The sequence below is a fragment of the Diplotaxodon limnothrissa genome, linkage group LG12 (assembly GCF_057381915.1).
Source record: "Diplotaxodon limnothrissa isolate DT_005_m linkage group LG12, D_limnothrissa_male_GT1.1, whole genome shotgun sequence".
In the NCBI taxonomy this organism is placed as follows: domain Eukaryota; kingdom Metazoa; phylum Chordata; class Actinopteri; order Cichliformes; family Cichlidae; genus Diplotaxodon; species Diplotaxodon limnothrissa.
Genome location: NC_140607.1, coordinates 21,277,517 through 21,297,869, shown reverse-complemented (window position 1 = coordinate 21,297,869; position 20,353 = coordinate 21,277,517). Strand labels below are relative to the sequence as shown.

At 41.5% G+C, this 20,353-nt stretch overlaps 1 protein-coding gene across 4 annotated transcripts in view; it reads right to left on the bottom strand.

The window, feature by feature from the left end:
* Window positions 1–3,515: 3,515 nt before the first annotated feature.
* Window positions 3,516–20,353, bottom strand: part of ap1b1 (adaptor related protein complex 1 subunit beta 1) — a 31,882-nt gene continuing 15,044 nt past the window's right edge. For 2 of the 4 annotated variants that reach the window (XM_085367314.1, XM_085367315.1), the window contains 8 exons: window positions 19,902–19,931; window positions 19,676–19,813; window positions 19,441–19,586; window positions 19,189–19,318; window positions 15,978–16,062; window positions 15,348–15,434; window positions 14,637–14,791; window positions 3,516–3,796 (listed from right to left, as the gene is read on the bottom strand). In XM_085367314.1, the coding sequence (XP_085223440.1) occupies window positions 3,722–3,796; window positions 14,637–14,791; window positions 15,348–15,434; window positions 15,978–16,062; window positions 19,189–19,318; window positions 19,441–19,586; window positions 19,676–19,813; window positions 19,902–19,931 (846 nt within the window). In that variant the 3' untranslated portion in view covers window positions 3,516–3,721. Of the gene's footprint in view, window positions 3,797–14,487; window positions 14,792–15,347; window positions 15,435–15,977; window positions 16,063–19,188; window positions 19,319–19,440; window positions 19,587–19,675; window positions 19,814–19,901; window positions 19,932–20,353 lie in introns of those variants that run through there. The other 2 variants (XM_085367312.1, XM_085367313.1) reach the window with 1 other exon arrangement.

Below are 20,353 nucleotides of genomic sequence, written 5' to 3'. Positions count from 1 at the left end.
TGAATGCAAATCAGTTGGAGCAAAATTTCTAGGGTTTTACTGGTGAAATGTGTAAAGGTACTAATAAGACAGACATATGGAAAATAGGCGAAGGCTCTTGAGGAAATGGGAGTAGTTAAAAAGAAATATCAAAAGTTAAAAGAACAGAAGCTTTTTCTGCATACTCACTGGTAATGCCCCCGATGGTGAGAGTTTTAGTGGAAATTTGGAAAGGGTATTTACAAAAAGGACCTTTAAAAATAACAAAGCAAGTGTCACATGCTGAAGTTGGTTAAATATCAGCCAAGGAGATGTTTGACAACTCGGCAGCCTAAAATATGTAGAAAGCATTTGAGTTACTTTAATGAACATAAAATAAAAGCTTTATTGGTCCTGAAAGCTGGAAATTGACCGTGTTACAGCAGCTAAAATATGAAAAACAACTTGGCTGAATAAAATAAATATATCACAGAACAAATGTCTTAAAAAAGGACACTAGGGAAGAACGTTATTTAAACAGAATATTTCAAAGAAAAAGCTCAATAAATCCACATTTAACTGTGTTACAAGAAGGAGATTAAAGCTAAAATAAATGACAGTATGTTGTTACGGTGGTAAAGATATTTTTGTCTTTCCAAACATGTTTTATCAGAAAATCGATGATCAAACATCACAAATGAGGACTATAGACGTGCTGCCACCGAGTGATAAATGCCAAATCTGGAAAATGTCAAGATAAAGAGTAAGCCGAATGTATGAGATTACTCTCAGAACACATAAGAGCCGATGATGGGTGGCTGTAGATCAGGAGGTGGAGCAGGTCGCTGGCTACTCCATACCAAATATCCTTGGAAGGATACCAACCAAAGTTGCTGTCTGCTGTATGACTGTGTATGAATGCTAGATAGAAAGGACTTATGTGGATGGGTGAGAATGAGATAAGTTGTATGAAGCACTGAGTGCTCAGAGTAGAAAAGCGCTACATAAGAACCAGCTGCCACATTGTTGAGCTCAGCTACATTTTGGAAAATGTGGAAAGTTCTAAAAAGCAGGACATACATTTTATACCTTTAACTGTCTCTTCATCCGTTTCAATCTTCTTACTGACAGATGTAACCCCATATGCCAGAATAGTAGATAAACCATTAAGTGAATGGAGGTTGTTGGTGTTAGTGTTTAATAACAGAAATGTTCCTTTTCCACCGTCTTTAACACCATTTTCTGGTGGTGACAGTTGTTTTGTTTTTTTAACTTTAGGATAAAGACCTCTATTTCTTACAGTGTAATCCCAGTCAGTCCATACTTGCAAGTTGCTTTGATTTTCCACAGCAAGATTTCTTTATAACATTGAAAAAAATAAATAAAGACCTGCTGCTTTAATTGTACTTCTTTATCTCTTAAGAGAGCTCAGAAATTAAACATGTATTTAAACTTTTTTTTACAATCAAACTAAGGTGAACAGTTTAGAGCAAATAGCTTCACTGAAACTGAGTCCACGACATTAAAATGAGTGTGACACTCCTGGACTGACCATAAATAGTGGAAGTGATCTGGATACATTTAAAAGAAAAAAGAAGAAGAAAAGAACTGAGTTTAAAAGAAGGGATTTCTCCTCCCAACACTTCAGAAAATCTATTTAAGAGATAAAATACTGTGATTACTTCCCTGCTAGTAACACAAATTACATTTGTGATTTGGTAGTTAATGACTGTGCTCTCATAGAGAGGAGACGTTTACTAAAAGACAGTAAAGTAACAGGATCAATATTATGGATCATTCATTACAGCAGCAGAAGAAAGTCTGACACTGTTCACAGCTTCACTTTGCTCTGGTTAGTGATTTCTGTTGACCTTATGATTCACGCAATCAGAGATCCGAGCTGAGAAGTGCTTGTGACCACAATTGGATCATGCAGAGGAAATCTTGGTTAAGCTTTCCAAAGCAGGTTGGACTTTCAGGAAAAGGAGGGTGCACTCTGACGGATAAACCTCAGATTTCACTGCTGGAATGAGGCTGAGCACAACTGAGTCTGTTGACTTCTGTGTGCAAAGCTGCGGACACCGTTCGGTCAACAACACCAGAGCAGAGCTGTGGCGCCCAGAGAGAAAAGCGCTGAATGCCGCAAAGGTCATCAACGATTATGGCGTGTGTGTGAAAACGGTGCACATCGATTTCCAGGCCCCCCGGGGGGGCGCAAATAAAACTGAGATAATGTTTCACATCCTTTAACACTGGGACTTCAGCATCAACAGGAAAGGGAATAAAAAAAATCTGCATTTTTAAAACGGAATCTGTGACAATATACAACTACTTAAAAAAACAAAACAAAAAACAACCACACACACGTGAATTAATCAAGACTTTTAATGGTTCTTCAAATGATGTACACACAATGAAAAAACAAACATCTGATTAAACATTGATTTTTTTGTACAGCATGTCATAAGTATCAGCTGCATCACACACAAAGACACACACTCAGAATACACAGCCTCCGTGCTGATCCTGTAGAGCCGGTACAGTCTGTAACAGCTCGCTAAAAGGAATCCAATTAATCAGCGGAGCCTGCAGCTCAAACAGAGACGCCGCATGTTGATCCAGCTTTGTTTTAGCGAACGCTGCCTGCTACCTACATGTGCGCTTGTGACTCAGAAGTGTTACAAACTATGGCATCAGCTGTTTTGCTTTATTTTCCACCTGAGCCTTCATGTCAGGTAAGGCGTGGACCTCGAGAGAGCTGCAGCGTGGATACACGGAGAGCAAAGTGGCAGAGAGCCCGGGGTGGCCGGCGCTGCTGACGCAGAGAGCGCCGACACTTATAAAACTCTCGCCACCTGAGCCTCTCTCCCAGTTTGCAGCATGTGCGCTAAACAAGACTACGAACAAAAATTTAACCATGGAATGACCGAGTAAGAGAGTAGTCCGAGGACAACTGCTGCTAGTCTATAAAATGTTGCGATGTTGATGAAAAATTAAACACGCAGTAACACACAGTTTCCATGCACACGGAAACACACATTCTGCTTTCGGGGACAGACGACGAGCCCCCTGATAACCAGACACTAAAAGAAAACTATAAAAGACAAAAACAATAGTGTAATGGGTTTTTTTTAGATGTAATTATGTGGCTCTATTAAGATCCAGAGAGAAGCTAAAATACAGTCAAAGCCTCTCCTGTCTGACATCTTAATTGAAATTAACCCCTAAATAAATATGGTGAAAGTGATGATTCACCTGCTGATCACAGGTGCTAAAAATAGACTCCAATATATATATATATGAGCGAGAGCGAGAGAAAAAAGCAGGGCTTGAAAATGATAAAGGAGCCTCATGCAGAGAAACATTCACGGCCGTCTGCCCCCCACCCCTAAAAACGAATAAAGATTGTTTAAGGATGGCTCGGACAGGGGAGAACAGGGGATGTGGGATGATTTCCTGAAACCGAAGCATGTGGTGTGAACAAAGATGGGGACAGGATAAGGGCAGCCAAGAGAGTGAACCACATCTCTCTGCAGCATTGGAGGGGAAAAAAGCAAGAAAGGAAGGGCCGATAGACCCATTAACCATCCTGATGAAATGGTTGGGTAACATGAGGACCGCAGTGTCCCGACCGAACGCAGCGGGAAGCGGCTCCCGGCACTGCGTGAGGCTGTGATGTGGTTCGTGGGTCAGGCGAGAGAGAATGAGAGAGAGATGGTAGTCTGCAAGGGCTGCGGCTGGGTGGATGCACGGGCTTGTTTGTTCAGTTCTTCAGCACCGCCTCGTAGCTCTGGAACACCCACTGGGAAACCTCTGCAGCTCTGCACTTCAGAGAGACCTGAGGGAGACAAGTTAGGGTGAGCATGATTTGATTTATAAAGCAGTCTGTTGGCAGGCAGTGCTTTGACTGACGCATGAACAAAAAGCAGGTTTTTAAAGGCCTGCTGCGGGTTATATAAAGCACCTCAGAAAAGGCGATAACTTATTGTTTGATCTTAAATCTTTGCTGTTCAGCTGATATCTTCATCGGGCAACTTCACATAACATTTCTCCAGATTCCTGGATTTATGGTGAATAAATGACCTCATCTTTTATACTTATAGAAGATTAAATTCCTAATTTTCCACCTTATAAGGAAAAAGGCCTCAGATGACACCCACTCCTACCCCCACCCACATTCAGCCTTATAAAGCACAGACAGACGTACACACAGAAACATATACGCTCAGGAGAAAACAGAGAAGGCTTCTTCTCTCTTTGATGTCAGTCTCAGCTGGGAGGAGGTTTAGGATTAGATGGCGCTTCACAAAGTGCCCCCCCATCCTCCACCCCATCTTACTGCAATCACTCTGCAGATGTCACTTCCTCAGATCCAGAAATACACTATTTACAGGCAGCATAAGGCAGCTGCAGGACGGACACACACGCACACAAAGAAAAAAGTGTAATAATTGCAAAAGACAGTGATTCTGAATAATCTAAAAAGTGTTTTGCTAATTAATTGGTGCGCAGTGAAAACCAGCCGCGCTTTCTCCTAAGACGAGTGGAACCCTTAATAACCCCCACGTCTCTGCGAAAAGGTATAGTGAAGAGAATAACCTGCATTCTTCTTGCCCTGACGGCGCTCACAAATCATCAGAGTGCGAGCCTTTTGGCTTTAATCACTGTCATTTCTTAGAATCACATTTGTTCCGCTAGAGTGGAGCTGGAATAGTCTGAAGGTCACATGGCGAGCACGCCTACGATAAGCGCCGACCCCAGGTGACTCTAGTTTCCAGCGACAAATACAAAACGGCACTCGAAGATAAGTAATTAAATCCTGGAGTGTCGTGTCCAGATTAGTCCTGCATTTTAACATTTTGCTTTTAAATCTGTACCTGAATACGAGTAATGGATCTGTGTGCTTTATTCTAAAAGGACAGGATGACCCGAGCTTCTAACATTTTATCATTTCACCGTTGTTTTTTCTTCAGTGCACCAACACTACACAGCAAACACTTTGACACTTAGAATAGAATAGAATAGAATAGAATTCAACTTTATTGTCATTGCACATGCACAGGTACAGGGCAACGAAATGCAGTTTGCATCCATCCAGAAGTGCTTTAGGGAGAGACACTGAGCCTCGCGTTGTTCACGCGCCGCCATCTAAGAGATAAGATAGAACTTTATTAATCCCTCGGGTGGGTTCCTCTGGGAAATTCGATTTCCAAAAAAGCACAGCACCGACAGAAGTTACAGAGTTATACACACACACACACACATATATATAAATACAGAGACAATATAAATAAAATATACGAAGGGGATAAATAGAATAAATAGGAATAAAAATACAAGTGAATTGCACATTTCAAGTATTGAGTCTATTGCACCGTTGACTATTTACAAAAGTATTGCACAAAAGGTATTGCACAGTGAGGTGAAGAGGCACTACAGCTTAGTTGTCCCCCCTCCTTTGTCCTCCTGTTTCCCCTCCCTCTCCCCTCCAGAGAGGAGTTAAACAGTCTGATGGCGTGTGGGACAAAGGAGTTTTTAAGTCTGTTAGTTCTTGTCTTTGGGAGAAGCAACCTGTCACTGAACAGACTCTTCTGGTTGTTAATGGCCGTGTGCAGAGGATGCCTGGCATTGTCCATAATGTCCATCAGTTTCTTTAATGTCCTTTTCTCTGCCACTGTCACCAGAGTGTCCAGCTTCATGCCGACCACAGAGCTAGCCCTCCTGATCAGTTTCTCCAGCCTGGATGAGTCCTCCTTTGCTGTGCTGCTCCCCCAGCACACCACAGCATAGAAAAGTACTCCAGCAACCACCGACTGGTAAAACATCCTCAGGAGCTTCCTGCAGATGTTAAAAGACCTCAGCCTCCTGAGGAAGTACAGTCGGCTTTGGGCTTTTTTATACAGGTGCTCTGTGTTGCATGACCAGTCCAGTTTATTGTCCACCCACAGCCCGAGGTACTTGTACTTGTTGACCACCTCCACCTCCTCCCCCTCTATCTGAACCGGCAGTGGACCTGCTCTGGACCTCCCGAAGTCCACAACCAGTTCCTTAGTCTTTGAGGTGTTGAGTTGCAGGTGGTTTGTGTGACTCCATGCGACAAAGTTCCTCACCAGGCTCCTGTACTCCTCTTCCTGATCATCCCAGATACACCCCATGATGGCTGTGTCGTCTGCAAACTTCTGAATGTGGCATAATTCAGAGTTGTAGCAGAAGTCAGAGGTGTACAGGGTGAAGAGAAGAGGGGACAGCACAGTTCCCTGTGGTGCTCCTGTGCTGCTGACCACTGTGTCAGACGTGATGTCCTTCAGCCTGACGTACTGTGGTCTGTCGGTGAGGTAGTCGGAGATCCAAGCCACCAGGCAGGGGTCCACCTCCATCCTGTTCAGTTTTTCTTGAAGCATACAGGGCCGGATGGTATTAAAGGCACTGCAAAAGTCAAGAAACAGGATCCTGACCGTGCCTTTTCCCCCATCCAGGTGTGAGTGGGCTCTGTGTAGGAGGTACAGGATGGCATCCTCCACTCCGACACCCGCCTTGTATGCAAACTGTAGTGGGTCCTGGGCATGTTGTACCTGTGGTCGGAGGAGGTTGAGGAAGAGCCGCTCTAGAGTCTTGGCACCATTATTATAATTAAAACGATCAGTAATGAATTTGATGAGTGACTGATGGGAATTTCACACCAGGCCCCTTCTATGACTCTGAATATTAATATCAAAGGCAGGTGATGGAGTGTGGAATGCTTGCTGCAGTCAGCTGAAGCAGTAACAGTGCACAGCTCCTTCAGTGCTGCACTGGTACACTCAAGGCTCTTTATTAATGCATGCTGCTGCTGGCAACATTTAGACGCTCCTATCAGGAAGATGTGAAGAAACGCAGAAGCTCCAGCCACTGTGATCAAGCCGCTGGTTAGAGAGCAACTGCGAGAAACTGCAGTGTTCGAGTCTGCAGCCAAGAGCCTGCTGCTAAAATGTTTGTTTTATCGGATGAGGAAATGGAAGAAAAATACATCTTTGTGTCTATTATTGATGGACTGAGTGAGAGGGGGAGATCGCTCTTCAAGACAGTCTCGGGCTTTACATAACACTGCATAAATACCAGCAGGATGTGCTTTTTTTGGAGTAATTAATGAGTCTGAAAATGATGCAGATCTGCTGTAAAACCTGCATAAAGGAGACTTGGAGCCACTACACTGTGATGAAGCACAGCAGCACTGCAATAAGGCAAAGCAAAGACAGACTGATACAGTATGATAAAAACCCTGTCTTCAAAAAGCATGTGGACTGTTGAACTATTTAAAATAACCGAGACTGTTTAAATGTTAGATGCATTGTTAGCAACAGTTGTTAAAAGAACAGTAACATTCAACAAAAGGTTGGAAACATTTGTCAGAGTTTCTGATCCATATTTACATGGCAGCGTCACACAGTTGCTGCAAATCCGTGACACAAATCTCCGATCCCACGACATCCCAAAGCTGCTCTACTGCACTGAGATCTGATGACTCTGGAGGCCGTTTGAAAATAACGCTCAGTTGGTACTCGACGTGTGCCGGGAAACTATCCTCCACATCAATGCACCGGCAGCAGCCTGAACTGTGGATCCACACTTTCATGTTGTTTCTACCAAATTCTGACTCCTACCATCTGAATGTTGCAGCAGAAATTGAGACTCAAACTAGGCAACATTTTTCCCCCATCAGTTATTGTGGAATTTTTCAGGAGCCTGTGCAAACCTGCTCAGTTTCCTGTTCTTAGCGAACAGGAGTGGCACCTGATGCGCTCTTCTGCTGCTATAATCCATAGTAGGTTCAGAGATGCTCTTCTGCATACCTTGGTTATAGCGAGTGGATATTTGAGTTACTGTTGCCCTCTAATCAGCTCCGAACAGTCTGGCAATTCTCCTTCGACATCAACAAGGTATTTCTGCCCAGAGAACTGTTGCTAACTGAATATTTTTCAGCCAAATCTCAGAGATGCTTCTGTGGGAAAATCCCAGCAGACCAGCAGTTTCTGAAATATTCAAACCAGCCTGTCTGGCACCAACAACCATACCACATTCAGATCATCTTTCTTCTTCATTCTGATGCTAAGTTTGAACCTCAGAAGGTCGATTTTTACATGGAACACTAATCAAACTGTGCCATATCCACTTCAATCAAAGGCAACGACATTAAAGTAAAACTGTTGTTGTGTTGCAATTAAGTTTGAAATTCGTATGAAATGCTCACGTCTAAATACTTTGATATGAAAGAGCTGAAAAACAAAACAACTGGGCTTTAAACTCCAAGTTGTTGTGCCGGGGTTTTGGTCAAAGGTTCAAAAAGCTCAGCAGAAGATTATTTCAAATTGATGTGTGGAAATTCTTACGTCTGCAAATGTCATCCATCCTCCATAGATGGATTTTTATCAAAAAGCTGTAAGAGGAGGACTGTGAGTGAGAACAGAAGGCAGACCCAGACAGAACAGCAGCAGATTGGATATTTGCATAAGTGTGAATAAAACGGAGGAGAAAAAAAGGTTCTCTTTAGATATCAACAACAATGATCAGATACAACATAGCACACAGGCCAGAATCAGCAGGTAAGGTTACAGCATGGTGGAAGCCATTCATGAGCTCAAAGAAAATAGGGGGAAAAAATGCACAGAAAGACAAACACTGTCTGAGGATTTTTGTTTTCCAAGATGTACCCATTTAATCTACATCAGTGTGCTGGTAGCAGGTTTGTGTGGGGAAAAGGCCGGAGATGAAAAATAAAAACCCAAACCAGACTGCACTGAGGGTTCAGGAGAGATGGGAATGTCTGAGGCCGTTTTTCTAACAGTGGAGTCGGTGAGCTGAGTATTTATTGACAAATTCACAGTCTGAAACAAGTAAAACAAAAACATTCAAAGCAAAAGCAGGCCAGCAGCCCGTGCCCCACTGACACTCTGATGTAGATGAACTGAACGCATGTGCAGATGTGCCCAGCAGTTCTTTGCATTGGAAAAATAAAATAATGAAACTGTAAACACAGGGTGATTAGTTTATGTAAAAATGTAGTTTGTTACTGTTTTGGTTTATGTGCTGAAAACGGTTTTATTTGTGTATGTTCGATGTGTTAGACTTGTACATAGTTAAACATGTATGGATCAAATAAAATTGAATTCTGGATATGGATTTGTAAGCAATGAAATTTGAAATAAGGGGGTAGGAAGAGGAAAAGTGTAAACTTCATCCTACTCCTTTTCGAGCACACACATTCTGTAGACATAAATATGCACATGAAAACTTGATGATTTTTAAGTTTTTTTCCTCTTGTTATTTCAGTTATTTTTGCATGTTTGAAATAAAATTCTATCTAAATAATTTGATTTTAGATGCAATATTCATGTAAAATCTCCAAAATAATTCAGCAGTCTGTTGCATTGATTTATAATGCTACCCATAATGGTATCAAAGTGACATACACAAACCCTTCTATTAGAGATTCAATTCTGATTAGAGATTTTTAAGAAAACTCTTCATCCACGTTTATGTTGAGAAACTGCTCACGTGTTTCGTTTTCAGCAGACTTCTCTATTTACCAAAACCCCTCAGATTTACCAGCTAAAGTGGTGGGTAGAAGAAAAAATAAATAAATAAGCCCACAACACTGGTCACATTGTTGCCATGGGGACAGGACATGGCAGATAAGACCATGCGTGATGTCAAAAAGATGAGCAGCATCCCTATTCGCCACTGTAAATACGGTAAAGTGTACACGAGCCTAACTGAGAGTCAAATGAGAACGTCAGCTTGGTGTCGCATGAGAAACGCAGGTACAAACCTGTTTGGGATCTCAGTTCAGTTTTGAACTTGCACTGCCAACAAACACGGACCTAAATGCAGGAAGCGGACCAATGTACAACACTGAGAGCAGCCAAACGTATGACACGGGACTTGGCGATGGAAAAACAAACAAGATGCAGCATGCAAAGATGCTGGTCATCAAATAAAAAGCCACCTCTTGCATTATCAAAAATGGCTATAATTAGGCCACCATTACTGGTAACAGTGAGTGGAAATCTGAGTGAACGGGTGAGGGGGCGAGACACACTGTGCCAGCGAAAATGAAGCATGAGCTCTCAGATTTGTCTGATTCCCAGGCTAATGAAATCTGGGAGCGACAGACAATTTCCTAAATCCACAGCTGCCATAATGGCAAAATACACTCTGAAAACAATTTGACAACACACAATAGACTGTGATGTTGCTCATATAAAGAATTAACACCTTAATGTGCTACCCTCAGCTCAAATGCTACATTTACAATGCTGCCAATTTGCAGGTAGATTTTCTTTAGTGCTCATAATCATTCCTAGGCTTGTGTAGGACACTTCAGCACTTCTTAGCACTGTTCCACTATGTAAAAAACACTGTTCCACACACACGGCTTCCAGTATTTACTCACTTTTCCATTGTTAGTGAAGCGTAGAATAAAACCGAGCAGGAAGCAGCATGGGATGTGGAATTGGGACACAGCGTCATAGAAGAGCTGAAGCTAATCAACTTTTAAGATAGGAGGAAAATAGGGCGGCTATGTTCAACCCTTAAAAACTGCATGTGTAAGCAGCAGCAAAACTCAAGCATGTCACCATACGTGTCTACTAATGTCAGTGAATTAGAACAGTTTCATGTCTCATCTTCAGACGTGCAATAGAACCCAGAAAACAGTGTTACGGCTTTGCTTCTTCGGGTCTAAAAATAGCTGCCGACAAAAGGCTTTGGCAGCTTGGCTTTAATGTTCTGTGCCAAGAGAGCACGGGGCCCGTGCAGCAGGCAGTCGCTCCGAGGGACGAACGTCAGGATACATACTGTGCGTGTGGTTTACTTTAAAGTCTGGTCCTATCGTTGCTGAATATACGTTTGTTAAAAGCACTTACAGTCACACCGAGAAACCATGTGGAGATCAGAGGGTACAAGGTAGAAAACAAACCCCTTCTGCTTTCCCCGTTTCAGTCACATTTTGTCCTGTATCACATCAGGATGTGATCTGACCAAAGAGGCTTAACCGTGGTGGGTGTAAAACCACCTCAAAATTCTGAGACTTTAACGCAACTAACAAATTGCCTAGTCTAGACAGAAGAAAACAAAAAGACAGTTAATGCCACCTTATACATAAAACATGACCTGAAAGCAGACTGAGTGATGAGCAGGGAGGAGAGTCACACCAAGGTCATCGTTCTAGGCGAGTTATACAGAATTTCTAAGCCAAAAAACAATCCATCAAGAGTGGCGACTGCAGCGTGCTGACAAAGCAAGACACATGCAACAACACAGCACACAAACAATTAACCCTACAACTGCACAACAACACATGTATGCGCACACAGATGAGTCACCACGGGTAAGTCATAGCCAGTGTTTTTCCACAGCCCTCCACGCACATCAGAGAAGTTTCCTTCCCTCAGACCGGTTCGTGTCGGTCAGACGTAGTTTTAAACGGTGTATTTTGCCCCAAACCAATCTTTTCCTGAACCCGCCTGAGCGGTTTTGTTGCCTAACCTAAATCAAACTACAAGTGAAAAAAAAAGAAAAGCAAAAAAGCTGTCTGACAGGAAGCCCGAAGGCAAACTTCTCCCACTACCACACATCGCCATCCAATCCCTGTCCCTAGTGCACATCGACTGCTCAGTACTTCACATTAATCCCCGTCACATCTCTGCTTGGTCAGATCTGATATTAATGTCATTTGTCTCCATCTGTAATATGCAGTGCCCACTATTATTTAACTCCATCATACCGATTTAATTTTCTAACCGGGCTTTAATTTCTGCTAAAAGTGCAAATCGGAGGATTCACTCTTTACGGCGTTATTTATGACTGTGAGAATTCAGGATGTGGCTGATAGACAAGTCTGTCTGATTCATCAGTTATGAATATTTCAAAACATAACAAAATGGGAATTTTCAGTTATTATGGAGGGCATCAATTACAGCTGCCCAATAATGTTAATGTGAATAAATGTAATAATAGAGCTTGTTTAGAAAATGGGACATTTACAGCACCATCAAATTTCCAACAAAGCTTAGAATATCTGGGGAATAGGACTATTTTTTAGTCAAATTAGCTTGTATAATACTGCCTTACTGTGTATGAAACAAGCAGTTCTTTAAAATCTGTAAATGCTTCTTTTAAATGAACCAAAGTAAATTTGAAAAACATTATGTGACAACAAGTATGAATAAAAAATAAATAAATAAAAAAAGTAAAATAGGTCATTTAGCATACAATTTACATGTTTTTATTTTTTAATTGGTGCAACTCGAACTGTTTCTTTCTCTCACTCTGCGCCATTGTACTCATCTGAACTTCGCCAACTTAAAGCTACTGGACGCCGCCTAGAACGTCTCTCCAGGAAAACAGGACTTACTATTCACAAGGACATGTATCTCAGTCATATACAACACTATAAAGAAGCTATTCATCATGCTAAACCTGCTTACTACACCTCTGTTATTGAATCTGCTGAAGGAAACACTCGCACTTTGTTTTCTATATTGCATAATATTGTTAAACCCCCAGATACCTTTGCCATACATACATGCTCTGCCACAGTTTGCAACAAATTTATGGATTTTTTTCTTTTCTTTTTTTTGTTTGTTTTTTTTACACCAAGATTGAGAATCTTCATCAACAATTGCCCTCGTCCTGTGAAATGGTCAATTGTTCTATCTGCATTTTTTGTCCTTCTCAACTGTCATCCTCTCTATCCAATTTTGAACTTCCCACAATAACTCAGCTATCTTCCATAATTACTAACTTAAAGTTATCATCATGTAAACTTGATCCATTGCCAACAAATCTTGTTAAACTCTCATTCCCGTCTCTTGCCCCACTGATTGCTAATATCGTACACTCCTCTCTTATATCTGGTTCTGTTCCTTCTTCTCTTAAAACTGCAATAATAACTCCAATACTGAAAAAGAATGGTTCAGATCCCTCCAATCTAAATAATTTCAGGCCAATTTCAAATCTCCCTTTCCTAGAAAAAAATTCTTGAAAAGATAGTGGCTGCACAGGTTCATCATCATCTCATTGGAAATAACTGGTACGAACAGTTTCAGTCCGGCTTCCGTTCATGTCACAGTACAGAAACAGCCCTAGTAAAAATCACCAATGATCTTTTGCTTGCAGCTGATTCTGGACTTATATCCATCCTCATTCTCCTTGACCTTACAGCAGCTTTCGATACCATCTCCCACTGCATCCTCCTTCACAGATTAGCATCTATTGGCATCAATGGTACAGTACTCGCCTGGTTTACTTCTTATCCCTCTGGCTGCTCACAGTTTGTTCAATTACTCCCTCACAGATCAGTATCTACTCCAGTTAATTCCGGTGTACCCCAAGGCTCTGTCCTGGGTCCTTTACTTTTTATCATCCATCTCCTACCCCTAGGTAATATTTTTAGGAAGCATAACATCCAGTTTCACTGCTTGCAGATGACACCCAGCTCTACCTATCCTCCAAACCCACAGCTACTCTCCCACCCACATCCATTTCTGACTGTTTAAGTGAAATCAAGGTCTGGTTTTCTCACAACTTTGGCAATAAAACAGAATTCATTTTAATAGGCACCAGATCAAAACTGACTACAGTTCCAACCAGTCTTTCGTTATCCACTGATAACTCTGTTGTCACACCCTCCCCTCAGGTTAAGAGTCTTGGTGTCATTCTCGATAGCACTCTGTCCTTCACAGCACATATAAATAATATCACTCAGTCTTCCTACTTTCTTCTCCGTAATATTAACCGCCTTCGTCCCTCACTCACACCACACAGTACCGCCATATTTGTCAATGCTCTTGTCACATCTCGTCTGGATTACTGTAATTCTCTTCTCTATGGTTTACCTCATAAATCCCTCCATAAACTGCAGTTGGTTCAAAATACAGCTGCTCGTATTATTCCCAGAACTAGATCCACTGAACATATAACGCCTGTTCTTAAACAGCTCCATTGGCTCCCAGTTCACCTCCATGTCAATTTGTCTCTGAGGAGCTTCATGACTTTACTCCTCCATATCTATCCGATCTTCTCCATACATACTCACCCCTTCGTACACTCCGCTCTTCTTCAGTTTCCCTTCTGTCTGTTCCACCTGTTCGCCTGACTACCATGGGACTCAGAGCCTTTAGTTGTTCTGCCCCGAGACTTTGGAATGCACTTCCACTTGCTCTACGGACCACACACACCATCTCACCACTTTTAAATCACTACTCAAAACCCATCTGTTTAGAATTGCATACACCTGATCTGTCTTAGGCCATTTTTACCTTGCTCAGTTTTTATATTTGCTTTTAGACTTTTATGACTGTTTATGTCTAGATTCTATCTACCATGTTTGCTATATATACACATTTTTCTTATGTTTTTTATGGTATTGTTTACGTGCTACTGTAAGGTGACCTTGAGGGTCTGAAAGGCGCCTATAAATAAAATGTATTATTATTATTATTATTATTATTATTATTATTATTATTATTATTATTATGTTATCCCAGAACAGGTTACAAGGACCATCTTTAGCAGAAAAAAATGCCCATGAATATGCTGTAGTTGTGGTAATTTACTGTCAACATCAAAATATTGAAAGGAGCCATATTCCTGGTCATGAGTAAGTACCACAGCACAGGCAGCAGGGCAGCAGTACTCACTGTGTAGACTGGGTTTCCTGCCTGCACCCTCATCTCAGTCAGCACCCAGATGCCATTGGTGAGCTTCATGGACTGATACAGCATGTCCTGACCGTCCACTGTGCGCTTGGCTATGGTGAAGATGTTGCTACCCTGCAGTTTGTTAGAGGCTGCATCTGTAGAGGAAGCATAATGAAACACTCTTAAATTGCAGGTTTAATCTAGTTTAGCAATTACTTAATATGGAGTTACTCACTGACTTCTGCCACGATCAGCGACTAAAACCATTATTAAAACGCACCAAATCATTACGGATTTCTTTTATTTCCATTTCTTAAAATTTCACTCCAGGCTGTCAGTGCAACAGAGACGCAGCCACTCATTTAGAATTTTCCCCTCAGCCATCGTCTCACTCTTGTGCCCAAGCAGGACATGAAATGCTCTCTCTATGTTCATCAGGATGAAATTTAATCTTTGGGGGGAAAATCTCCATTAGGCCATCATTAGGAATTCTTCTCCAGTTCAGCTGCTCTCACACTTGTGTAAAACTAAATTATCACACATAAATAGGGACTGCAGCTGATGAGTTCCCATCAAATACAATTTGCTTCATTACCGAGGATCTGATTCTGAGCTGTGGACTGTGCTGGCTACAGAAGCTACTGAATATGTCTGGATAGGATTTTTTTTTTTAAGCAAGTGCACTCTCCATTCTCCAACCATCCTTCTTACCTGAGCTGAGATGACAGTCTTTGATCTGAAACTGGGCCTCACTGTCATTAGGAATGTCTTTCCATGTAGCAAGAAAAACTTGCCGCTCTGTGGAGGAGGAGATATAATTAGTGATGAGTGCATTGTCAGAGCACACAATCAAATGCACATCTGAAAGCATAGTCGATTTTTTCGTAAAGGAAAATGTACATACTGCATTAAAGAGGGGAAAAAAAACAAAAAGTCCAAGTAATGAGTGAGCAGCTTAGCACAAGACTTCCTGTTGTTGTTCAGGCTCTGGAGCATTAAATCTCAGCCTCTGGCTGCAGTCCTGCTGCTAGCCCCATCAGAAAGCTCCACAGGGAGAAATGCCAACACGTTTTCACAGAATAAATCAAATGACATCAAGAAACAAAACGTGAAAAAAAGAGGCAGAAAATATCACTGGTGTGCAATCGAGGAGTACTAGCTGTGCAGCCCCGAGATGTGAGTGAGTTCAAGCAGCTGGACACTTGCATACATCTACGTCACTGACTGCTTCACATGCGCCGAACAGTCACCTTCACTCAAACACTAACGTACGTGTCTATCACTGACGTCAGATGGGCTTCGGCCTTTTTAAGTGAAGAGATTTTGCCAAGGAACACTCACCCATCTTCCCGTCCTCTACAAACAGCATGCTGATGGGGTACTGGCAGCTGAAGTAGAATACGTCAATGTTGTTCTTAACAGCCACCTGCAAGAGTGATTACATCGAAAGAGGGGGAAGGGAGGACAAGCATGAAGCATTACATGAGTAATTACATTCCAAGTGCCCTCCAAGGATGGCCATTACTGCTTATGTGCACTGTCTACTAAATAACCAGCTAAAGTTGTTACGATAACTTGTGCATTCAAAAACACAAATACGGAGGTATTAACACGGTGGAGCCCAACAGTCTGAGGCCACTGCTCCGATTAAGAATTTGATTCAAATTTAATCCTTAATGTTTCATTACAAAATGTTAATACCAGCTTAACAATTTTACTGAAAAGCTCCATCTCCAATTTTCAGAATAACCACGTATTAGTTTGCCTCCTTTTACTTTAATGACAGCAGCCCTGGAGCCACTTGGAAATGGACACATTTGCTCAAAGCGGATAAACCATTTTATCCCAGCGTGATCTGACAATGATACAAAGAGTCGTTTTTGATAGCACACCGAGGCTTCGCTTCCTCAGTGTTCAAGTACCCGCAAATGTTCAGGAGTTTACATAACATGACAAAGGAGGAAGGTCCAGGACGGGGACCGTTGCTTGGTCTTCAGATCACTGTGGAAAACATCTAAGGTGGGTTATGGCTGCAGCAGTACAAATCCTTAACTACACAGATGCAGCCCACAGGGTTTCTCTCTTTACATACACTCCTCTGTCACAGCCACAAATGTGGAAATGGTAAATAGCAAATAGTATTTTTTTTCCTTCCACTGCTATTTCTAAGCTAACCGAGTGTTTTGATTTTGTTTTTCTTCCTGACAAATGTTTTAAAGCTGCAAAACATCTGAGTACTAGACAGCCTTGTTTTGACACAAGTTTTCAAGCCTTTTATTCTTTATTCAGGAAATTCTGCATCAGTGCTGAAGTTGCTTTTCTACCTCTCAGTGAAAAAAAACAAAAAAAACAAAAACAAAAAACAAAACTTGATTTGTTGATCTTGTGCTCACTTACGCTGCGTCTCACCATGCTTTGGATGAAACTGATCCAGTTTCCGCACCCTGTTTTAGAGTAGTGTAATGCACGACCCCCTCAGAAACTTTCAGACATGACTTGACACAGAGAAATCCTCTCATCTCTCAGAATAACAAATTGACTTCTGACACTTTCACTTAGTTCTGAAGGCACATTTCTCACTATCACAATGCTACAAGCCTGGAAACTTGAAAAGGAGCTATTTTTATAGCAACCAAGGAATATTTGCTAGTTTATGTACTTGATTCAACTTTTAATGAGCACATCACATCCACCTGAACATTTCCTAAAGCACCAAACTCCCACTACTGGCAGGTGGACATAGAAATACAAGAAAAAAAAAAAACAACAACTTTTGGACTCCACTTTATAACATCATTACTAAAAGTCGTGTTCATAACTGGACCCTCACCTTATCACCAAAAATCTAAATATAATCAAATTAACAGTCTACAAACCGCCTTGAAATATGATTTACAACAAGATATAAATAAACATGAAAATGAGAAAGATCACAACAGAAGACAGTGTTAAAAATAAAATCTGAAAACTGTCCAAAACAACAACCACATATAAAATTATAAAAAAAAATGTGTTGGCCACAGGCTTTAAACAGACAATTCATAGTCTATGCAAGGAAAAACTACAGGACACAGAAACACTCTAGCGACTTGTGGTTGAAAGCGAGCACACGAAGTAACAAGCGTCAGCCAGTGATACTGATCGGGCTGTTGAACAAAGAGGTGCTGAAAGAAGAACAGCGAGTTCAAACAGAGCATGGCAGAAGAATGGCTCATGAATTATTCATTACAGGGCATCTTATTCCTGACAGCACAAAAAAAAGACCACAAAGCTCCATTCTGAACATTTGTGATCTAGCGGTCTATTAAAAAGGGTTAGATGCCCAAGATGAGGGGGTCTGACATCTACTGTAGAGAAATGAAATAAAGAAAAAACAAACTTCCAGTCTAATAGTATCTGACACATTATTACATTACACGGCCTTCAAGTTAATCTACTGGCAGCACAATAGTTTCCAGCTCTGTAAAGTCCCCTTTTATGGACAAAAAGACGCAGGAGTAGCTTGCCATTTTTCAGGTAAAGTCTCCACTGCAGCATTATTATTATTTGGATGAGACTCAGTTAACTGCTGTGTCCAGATGTTGCCAGCGTACGAGTGTAAGAAACAAACTGCTTCGACACGTAAATAGTTAAAAGAGCACTCAGAATATTATGTGACACCTTCATCACAACAAAATACAACACATATCTCAGGAGATGTCAAACCCACAACAGTAACCATCAAAGCGGGGCCGTGAGGCAGCACCGCAGAAAGGTTAGCGAGGCTACTGAGGCCAGGAGAAACAAAAGAGCCATGTGCTGTGAGACCGCTAATGACCAATCCCACCTCCATCGCCCCCTAAGGCGCTCTTATCTTCCCTCTCCAGCTGCACACAGCACCCATCCACCATGCTGGCCAGTTAAAAGAGCCGCCCTAATCAAGAAACAGACAGGCTCTGCCGGGTTTTTTTTTTTTTTTTTTTAACATTTTCAACAAATCATTATGGCTCTGAAGTCTGTTTTACGCTTTAATCACATTACAGTTTACAGTGTGGGAATTCAGCAGTATAGCTTGACTAATCAGTTAGAACATATGGTCATATCTTCGGGTCAGTGCCTCAAAAGACAATGTGAAGTCCACTGGATATATCAGGTTAAATGATTCATAAGTTAAAATTTTGTGAACTTTAATTTAGAATTTGACAGATTAAGCCGAGTAATGTTTCTGTTTAATTATGAAAAACCTTAAATAACCATGCCAAATCCATTTAAACTTACTGAATCTATGCAATGGGTGTCATAATATAAAGTCAAATTTCAGGACGATAAAGTGTTGAAAATTCAAAAACAGTGGAAATATGTAACCACTTATTCCGATTTGTTCTCGACACCAGTCATGTGTTTGATAGCTCATGTTACTGCCACACTGTGACGCTGAAAAGTTCAGCCAAGTTTGGATTCATGGAAAACGAATACAGAAGCAAGGACAGAATAACACTGTCATTTCAAGCAAAACAAAAAGTAGCAATGTCATAAATAATTCAGGGGAAATGAACACAAGTGAAGGTTATACCTGCAAGTTGTTAAGAGGCTCCATCTTCATGACAGGTCCCACAGTATTGAGGGGAAGAGTCACTTCAATACTCTGGTTTGGGCTGAGAGGAGTTAGAACCTGCAGTGGACCAGCTGGAGCGAGACCAAAGCTTAAGCGAGACAAAGAAGAGAAAAAGGCAAACATGAGCATCCATTGCAGGGTTTGCTCAAGGTCTATCGTATCAAGCTTCAATCTTGTGAAAACCCTGTACGGATTATTAGCTGGTCTTACCTGTTTCTGTTAAACTGTATAGCAAAATCAGTCATGACACTCATAGCTTTATTGGTGAGGGTCATCTCCATTTGGATGACCCCAGAACGGCGGGCGAAAGTGCCTGATATCTCCAAGCCCTTGGCCTTCAAAGCTGGAAGCCAAACCTTAACAGAGACAAGATCATTTATTTTCTGAAGGATCTCTTCTGTTTTTTTTGTTTTTTTTTATCTTTCCCCAGCTTATATAAACTTACAGTTTTGGGGGCGCTGTAGGCTCCCATAGGCATACCAACTCCCCCTCCGAGATCAAACAGGTCATCCAGACCGCCGCTGACAGGGGCACTGAAAGAGGCTGGCATTGCAGCTGGGGGAGCACCAAAACCAGCCCCAATCTGTGGGTTACACAGCAACATGTTCACATTCAATGTCACTTTGTACTGAGCAATCAAAGGCCAACAACAATTCTGAAAAATGACTTACAGCAGGACTTCCACCAAGGTCTCCTCCAAGCTGAGCAGAATGAAAAAGCACAGAAGTAATTGAAGTTATTTAGTGCAGTATTAAATTATTTTCTGACAAGTTTAAAGAGGTGGATTGAGGGGTGGGGGGTGGAAGTCTAAAATGTCTTTCAGTGAATGATGACAGCTATGGGGTTTATATCATTATATCAAGTAACAGCAAAAAGGAGATAAAAGAACAGTAAGACTCCTTTTATGTACTTCACTTTTTACCATCCACAAGTTCTGCCTACTGGTTGTTGAAATCCAAGAGCTTTTTGTTAAACTGCTGCTCAATAAATAGGTGTACTGTCATTGCGACTTCACACTGTGACAAAGCTAAACTACTGTGCACGGAAAGAAATTTGACCAAAAACACAGGTGTGAGTCATTAAAATCTCACCTACAGGGAGTGTGGGTGGGGGGTGGGGGGGG